Source organism: Rhinopithecus bieti, unplaced genomic scaffold, assembly GCF_001698545.2.
Source record: "Rhinopithecus bieti isolate Rb0 unplaced genomic scaffold, ASM169854v2 scaffold_2574, whole genome shotgun sequence".
NCBI classification, from domain to species: domain Eukaryota; kingdom Metazoa; phylum Chordata; class Mammalia; order Primates; family Cercopithecidae; genus Rhinopithecus; species Rhinopithecus bieti.
The window spans coordinates 4,377,221-4,385,272 of record NW_016804493.1 but is presented as its reverse complement, the minus strand read 5'-3'; the positions used below and the strand labels follow the sequence as shown (position 1 = coordinate 4,385,272).

At 46.9% G+C, this 8,052-nt stretch overlaps 1 protein-coding gene across 2 annotated transcripts in view; it reads right to left on the bottom strand.

The window, feature by feature from the left end:
• Positions 1 to 3,528: 3,528 nt before the first annotated feature.
• Positions 3,529 to 8,052, bottom strand: part of KARS1 (lysyl-tRNA synthetase 1) — a 19,517-nt gene continuing 14,993 nt past the window's right edge. For both annotated transcript variants that reach the window (XM_017868667.1, XM_017868668.1), the window contains 7 exons: positions 7,713 to 7,875; positions 7,435 to 7,608; positions 7,176 to 7,261; positions 6,440 to 6,525; positions 5,431 to 5,557; positions 4,589 to 4,732; positions 3,529 to 3,817 (listed from right to left, as the gene is read on the bottom strand). In XM_017868667.1, the coding sequence (XP_017724156.1) occupies positions 3,719 to 3,817; positions 4,589 to 4,732; positions 5,431 to 5,557; positions 6,440 to 6,525; positions 7,176 to 7,261; positions 7,435 to 7,608; positions 7,713 to 7,875 (879 nt within the window). In that variant the 3' untranslated portion in view covers positions 3,529 to 3,718. The remainder of the gene's footprint in view (positions 3,818 to 4,588; positions 4,733 to 5,430; positions 5,558 to 6,439; positions 6,526 to 7,175; positions 7,262 to 7,434; positions 7,609 to 7,712; positions 7,876 to 8,052) is intronic.

Below are 8,052 nucleotides of genomic sequence, written 5' to 3'. Positions count from 1 at the left end.
GGCGCGGTGGCTCAAGCCTGTAATCCCAGCACTTTGGGAGGCCGAGGCGGGCGGATCACGAGGTCAGGAGATCGAGACCATCCTGGCTAACACGGTGAAACCCCGTCTCTACTAAAAAAATACAAAAAACTAGCCGGGCGAGGTGGCGGGCGCCTGTAGTCCCAGCTACTCGGGAGGCTGAGGCAGGAGAATGGCGTAAACCCGGGAGGCGGAGTTTGCAGTGAGCTGAGATCTGGCCACTGCACTCCAGCCTGGGTGACAGAGTGAGACTCCTTCTCAAAAAAAAAAAAAAAAAAAAAATGTATGCAACTTGCTCAACCCCATCCCTCTCTCTAGTTCAAAGGAAATGGGTCATGGCCCTCCTCCAAAGGCAAAGACTTTGCTCCTCATTCCTGTCCAGTATCTTTAATCTGCAACTGACTGCCTCTTCTGTCTTTAAAGAAATATTCCAGTGGGGGTAAGGGGTATCAAAGACCTTCTTCTAGGGTTCTTTATCTCAGAGATTTGTATTACTAGCAATCTAGTTGCATAACTAAAAAGTGAGTCATCTTCCTTATTTCCCTTCCCTTAATCCCCTTAGTGCAATCCATTACCAAGTCCTATTGATCTTACTTCCTATCTCTTGAATCCATCCATTTATCTCCACTTCCATGCCAATACGATAGTAAAAGTCACTATCATAGAATCTCTTGGATTGCTACACTCATCTCTGAACTTCCACCTTTTCTTCCTTAACTCCAATTCATTTTTCACAGAGCAGCAAGACTAATCTTTTCAAATCACAAATCTGATGTCACCCCACTGCTTAAACAATACTTCAGTGAATGCCTTCTCAGTATTTTATTTTTTTTTTATGAGATGGAGTCTCACTCTGATGCTCAGGCTGTAACGCAGTGGCACAATCTCAGCTCACTGCAACCTCTGCCTCCCGGGTTCAAGCAATTCTCCTACTTCAGCCTCCCGAATAGCTAGGATTACAGGCACATGCCACAACACCTTGCTAATTTTTGTGTTTTTGGTAGAGACGGGGTTTCACCATGTTGGCCAGTCTGGTCTCGAATTCCAGACCTCAAGTGATCCACCTGCCTTGACCTCCCAAATTGCTGGGATTACAGGCGTGAGCCACCATGCCCGACTGGCTTCCCAGTACTCTTAAAATACAAAAATCCCACAGTAGTACTCACAGTACTGCATTGTCAGCCCCTTCCCGCCTCACCTAGTTCCATATTTCTTTGTGCTTCTGTACTCTGTCACTGGTCTTCTCCATGTCCCTTCCTACCACAGGGCTTTTGCACTTGTTGCCATACCGTGGAAAGCCCTCTTCCCTTCAGATCTAATGTCCTCAGAGAAACCTCCTCTAACTAGGTCCATGCCCATTATAGTTTCTCAATACCCGATGGACCTCTCCTTCAAACCATTTACCTGAGCTGCCATTTTATACAATTTTGGAGGATGATTTATTACATATCTATTTTCTTTACAAATGTAGATGCTTGATGAAGTTTCGGACCATGCCTGTTTCTGCTCACCCCAGTAGAGCAGTTAGCAAATTGTGAGCCTGCAACTGTTTGAAGAAGAAATGGGGACTTTATGACCCTTCTGTCCCTTCTAGCTTTTACACTCTTGGTCATTTTTCCTGCCAACCCCCACATACAAGTTGTCTACTGCTGCCTCAGTTCCTTTCTATCCCTAGCCTCAAGACCAGACAGCAGGCTTCTGCCTCCAGCCCTCCATTAAACCACTCTGTAAAGTCACTGATGACATCATCAATCCTTGTAGCCTTTTTCAATGGTTTGCATTGACAGTATTACCTGAAACCTAGTCCCTTACCTGGCCTTGACCTTCCACCACCTCCCTTGGTGAGGTTATTATCTCCCGTTTTAGTTACCACTCCCTTTCTGAGGATGTGCCATCTGAAAATGTTTCTTCTGAAATGCCACCTGGTCATGTACTGCTTAAACGCCAGCAGGGGTGGGCATGCTCTGCACTCCCTGAGGTAGTTCTGCTGGGTAATTCTGAATGCTTAGGCTGTTTACCAGTTACAGAAACAGAAACCTGCTCTGTGAAAGGAGACTGGCTGCTCCCAAACTGGGATGCTTGCAGAGGTTTTGCTGCGGTGCAGAAGGTTAAGTCTTCTGTCATCTGAAAAAAGGTCTTCCCAGCTGTCTCCCTGGGTCAGGAAACAGGGGCTCCACTTTCATGGCCGGCCGTCAGCCACACCCTTGTCACATTCTTACCTCTATTGAATGGAGCTGAAAATAATGAGAAAACTTCACATTCATTACTCAACATTCTGCTATTTCCATGCGGCTGTCTAACAGGCATGTCGAATTTAACATGTCCAAAACCAAACTTCCAACCTTCCCTCTGAAACCTGCACTTCAGAGGGCAACTTTTTCTTCTAGCTGTTCAGGCCCAAAACCGTGAAATCACTTTTGGCCTCTTTTTTATCACAACCCACATTCCATCACCAAATTCTTCTGCCGTCAGGAACACAGGCAAAGTGCAACCACTTGTAACCATTTCCACTGCTCCACCCATGTCCCAGCCACTGTGTCCTCAGCCCATGGTGACTGCTCAGCTAGTCTCCCTTCTTGGCTCTTGTCCGCCACACAGAAACTATAATAATCCTTGAAAAACACTCCTCTGCTCAAAACCCTTCCATGGGATCTCATCTCCCTCAGAAAACACATACTTTTCTGCGTGGCTTCCAGGGGCCTGCGTGATCTGGCCCCTCACTGACCTACACTCATCCCTGTCCAGTCACACCAGACCCTCTGCCATTCCTCAAAAACATAGTCCTGGCCGGGCGCGGTGGCTCAAGCCTGTAATCCCAGCACTTTGGGAGGCCGAGACGGGCGGATCACGAGGTCAGGAGATCGAGACCATCCTGGCTAACATGGTGAAACCCCGTCTCTACTAAAATACAAAAAAACTAGCCGGGCGAGGTGGCGGGCGCCTGTAGTCCCAGCTACTCGGGAGGCTGAGGCAGGAGAATAGCGGGAACCCGGGAGGTGGAGCTTGCAGTGAGCTGAGATCCCGCCACTGCACTCCAGCCTGGGCGACAGAGCGAGACTCTGTCTCAAAAAAAAAAAAAAAAAAAAAAACATAGTCCTTTGGTCCGAATGGCTTTTTCCCACAGACCTCCCCAGCTCAGTCTCCAGATCTCTACTGAAATGCCTAGCAGAGGTCTTCCTGACCACCATAAAGTAGCACTGTTCCCTCCACCTCTAAAATAGCACCTCTGTCCCCTTACCCTGCTCCATTTTTCCTCTTGGTATATACCACCACCAGAAAGAACACATATTTACTTGTTTTTTGTCTACTTCTCCTCACTATCCCAAAGAAATAATACAAGTTCCATGAAAGCAGGAACTTGGCTTTTGTTCACTGCTGTGTCCCCAATCCCTTAGAACAATGCCTGGCACAGGGCAGACATTAATATAAATTTGTTAAACGAATAAGATGGTAAAATCCTAAACATTCATTAGGCCAGCCGTCTGGGAAAAAAAGTTGACATTCTAAAGGTAAAGAGAACAGACAAATGGTTTATTTGGTAACAAGGATTAAAAAAAAATTTTAATTCCTTGTTTCTCTTCTAATGGCTGAACCGAACTGCGGTGTCAAATGGAAAGCAGCACACGAGAATTCTCTTGCAGACTTGATCTTTCGCAGAAATGCAAAGACGCCTGAGTTATACAACTTGCAATTATCATTTTCAGACAGAAGTGCCAATTGTTGTGCTTTCCAGCGTATCAGTGGTTGCTACATTCTCTTTCTTGTCTTCGGGTTTCATGGCCGGAAACAGAAGTACTTCCTGTGGGAGATAAAAATGTACCTTGAAGCTAAGAAGCACTCTGAACATTTTTTCACACCTATCTACCCATTCCTTTTGCCTCTGTTGTCACCACCAAAATCTAGAGATTAGTATATTCCTAGCCGGGCGACGTGGCGGGCGCCTGTAGTCCCAGCTACTCGGGAGGCTGAGGCAGGAGAATAGCGGGAACCCGGGAGGCGGAGCTTATAGTGAGCTGAGATCCGGCCACTGCACTCCAGCCTGGGCGACACAGCAAGACTCCGTCTCAAAAAAAAAAAAAAAAAAAAAAAAAAAAAAAAAAGAAAAGAGAGATTAGTATATTCCAGCTGAAAAGACACATGTGTTCTTTTATTTCAACTCAGACCCTCTCAGTTACAGATGACAAAGAACAAATGCATAGCACTGCCTAGGGCACTATGTTAAAAGGATGAATTTCTATGGAAATTTGATTTCCTCATCTGTAAAAATGGGAAACAACAGTTTCTACAGCTCATCGGCTGACTTAATTAGCTGAAATAATGCACGGAGACTTCCCCGGATCCTCAAGAAATGCAAACAATTAGTATTCCTTCTGCCTCTGGGAGAAAAAAACCCAAATCCTTCAAGGTCAGAGGCTCTGGCCCTCCTGTGAGTGGCATGGAACTCCTCTGCCTGCTCCTCTTCCCAGTCCAAATCGCTTCCTTAATTTTATCCTCCAGGCCCACCATGCCCTGGCTGCAACACAATGGAGCTTCTTCAGGGCAGTATGCGCTGTGGACGGCTGCTATGTACCTTGATGTTGTTGGAGTCCGTGAGAAACATGGCGACTCGGTCAAGGCCCATGCCAAAGCCACCTGTCGGGGGCAGCCCGTATTCCAGGGCAGTACAGAAGTTTTCATCTATGAACATGGCCTCATCATCACCTGCAGCCTTGGCCTAGACAAGGAAAGAGAACCAAAAGGTGATCATCTTCTAGGATATCTCAGTGTGTGCGTGAACACATTAACAGGCTCCGAGGTGGGAGTACCATCATTGGATGCTCCTGACACTCAGGACTTGCTGGGAATTCATTTCCTAGTAACTCCCAAGATGCAGCCGTTTCTTTCAAAGACCTGGAGGTCAGGACTGATGAAATTGACCTCAGAACACATACAAATTTCTCTGAAAGAAAACACTTCCACTGCTTGGGGGCTCTGGGACTCCAAATAGGTTAATTCTCGGAGACTGTGACAATTCCAAGAGTCTTTCTTGCATTTCCTGAAAGCAGCCCTCAGTGACAGCACCTGCTGCAGGCAGCCTGTGGGGGCTTTGTCTTCTCCATCCATCTTTACCTGCCTCCCAACCCTAAGCCACCTCAATACATGTATAATCTAAGAAAATAACGTTCTTGTTTGGCAAACGTATTTTCAAGACAAACATCATGCTTCCCATACGGTGATTAATAACTAAGTTCCTCTTATGTACTACAGAGTCAATACCAGGTGAAGTCCCCATCTTGAAATGTGACTTCCTCCAGCAAAGCCTATGGCTTTCTTCTGAAGTCACCAAGAACGTATATGCTGACACAGATCAGGGTTAAGGCTGGTATCTCCTGGTGAGTTGGCACAGCCTCTGCTCACAGTCCCCTTTCTCACCTTGGCCTGTTCTTCAAAAAGCTGCCGCTGCCGCATGGGATCATTCAGCTCAGTGTAGGCATTGCATATCTCTTTCTTCATGACAAATAGTTCAAAGCGCTCAGTCAGACCCTCTTTAGAGCGGTGCCTAGGGACAGGAGACCAAAGAGGAGGCTGAATATACAGGCCCCTAATGAGCTAAATTCTCTTTTTTTTTTTTTTCCCTTTTGAGATGGAGGCTCGCTGTTGCCTAGGCTGGAGTGCAGTGGTGTGATCTCGGCTCACTGCAACCTCCGCCTCCTGGGTTCAAAAGCTTCTCCTGCCTCAGCCCTGAGTAGCTGGGATCACAGGCGCACGTCACTATGCCTGGCTAATTTTTGTATTTTTAGTAGAGACAGGGTTTCACCATATTGGCCAGGTTGGTCTAATGATCAAACATCTAATACAAGAATTGAACTCTAGTGGACTCAAAAGTGTTACTGATTGCAGTCTGAAGCCTGCATGCACTCTCAGCAACAAATCATTTGGTACAATGGTGAGGAGGGTGAGAGAAACCAGGAAGGTTTAGTGACCTTCCTAACAGGCCAGTGTGGCAGACTATTACAATGGACCACACCTCTTGTATTCATGCCCACGTGTAGCCTCCTTCACCTGGGCTGGCAACATGTCTTGGTTTGGCCAATGTGATATCAGCAGAGGCTTGATATGTGTTTGCACAATGAGGTCTGTTCTTTTGGAAGCTTCTCCTTAGAGCCCAACCGCCATGCTGAAAGGAAGCCCAGGCTCTGCTGCCAGAGAGGCCACATGAAGAGGCCCTGGAGGACAAGATTCTATGTGGAGTGACCACATGGAGGAGAACCAAAGTGCCCTGGCAGAATCCCCAGTTGAAAAAAAGCCCCTTGGGTTATCCTAGTCAACACCACCCAGCAGAAAGACCACCAGTCAACCCACAAAATCTTGACAATAAACTGTTGTTTAACACCACTAAGTTCTGGGGCTGTTACGTAGCAATACGTAACTGGAATCTTACCATTTAGCCAAAGGGCTCATTATCTGTGGGTGATCACAGATGAATGTAGGATTGATGCAAGTCACTTCCAGGAACTCCCCAACAAGCTTAATGAGAAAGAAAAGCAGAGTCAGTCACCATTTCTGAATAGTATTTGATCATCCCAGCCCAGACAGAAGACCTCAGCTCCCATCCAGATGGGTTTATCCTATAGTTATTTATTATTATTATTACTATTATTGAGATGGAGTCTCGCTCTGTCGCCCAGGCTGGAGTGCAGTGGCACAATCTCAGCCTGCTGCAACCTCCCCCTCCCGAGCTCCAGTGATTCTTGTGCCTCAGCCTCCTGAATATCTGGGATTACAGGTGCCCGCCACCACACCCAGCTAATTTTTGTATTTTTAGTAGAGACGGGCTTTCACCATGTTGGCCAGGCTGGTTTCAAACTCCTGACCTCAGGTGATTCGCCCGCCTCCGCCTCCTGAACTGCTGGGATTACAGGTGTGAGCCACCGCACCCGCCCTACCCTATAGCTTTTTAAAAGCTGGAAAGGATTAACAGAGATCACACCATAAATTATTTGGCATAGAGCTTAGTATGACAGGTTGAAGTTTGTTATTTCTCTTGTTCAAACTCTTTAGGGTTTTCCTGTGAAGGTGCAGAAATGAACTCTCCCCAATGGGGATCATTTTCCCAGGGAAGAGGGAACTGTTCAGCACCAGATGAGGACATGTACAACAAAGGCGGAGCCGCTCACCTTGTCCAGGAGCCTGGCTGTGGTCCGAGGTGGAGGGCATTCAACAGCTTTTGCCACACAGATATCATCAAGAATTTTGCGAGTTTCTGGGATACAAATGCACAAGTTACGGCAGGAGACATCACATTAGCCAAGTAAAAATGTAAGTAAAGAGAATAGTGTGGGAAATTCTAGCTCTGACCCAATCAAATTCAGAGCTGGACAGAAGAGAGGAGGAGTGAGTGTTGTCACTCACACTGGGTGAGTGTTGTCACTTTACCTTCAGTTTCAAAGAGATTAGTTTCTGGCAGCTTCATCCCCAGGGCTTTCTCAAGCTCTTCTATCATGTTGATTCGCCGGAAGGGTGGGGTGAAGTCAATATCGTAGGCTTGGCCCTCTGGGCCATCTGGGTGGTAGGTGACCTTGTAACTGCCTGTAATATGCTTCACCATCCCTGGGAGAGAAACTTGTTATTTAGTGGGGATGACACCCAGGCAGCCCTCCTCTGAAAGCAGCATACCAAACCACCCGATGAGTATGACGGAGAGCAGGGGTCACCTGAAACCATCTTCTCGGTGATTTCCATGACATCGTGATAGTCTGCATAGGCCATGTAGAATTCACAGGTGGTGAACTCAGGATTGTGCGTCAAATCAATCCCCTCATTCCGGAACTGGCGTCCAATTTCATAAACACGGTCGATGCCACCAACCACAAGCATCTAACAGCAACACACGGCCACGGTCATGACAGCTAATCTTATATTAACAGCTCTGGGAAGTTTTAGTCTCCAAAAGCCCTAACTTGGTTTTCACAGGTTAGGCATGCTCTCAGGTCTCTAGTCAAAATGCCAAGCACCCTGCTCTCTTTAGACCCTTGTAGTGTGGATAGTTACCCC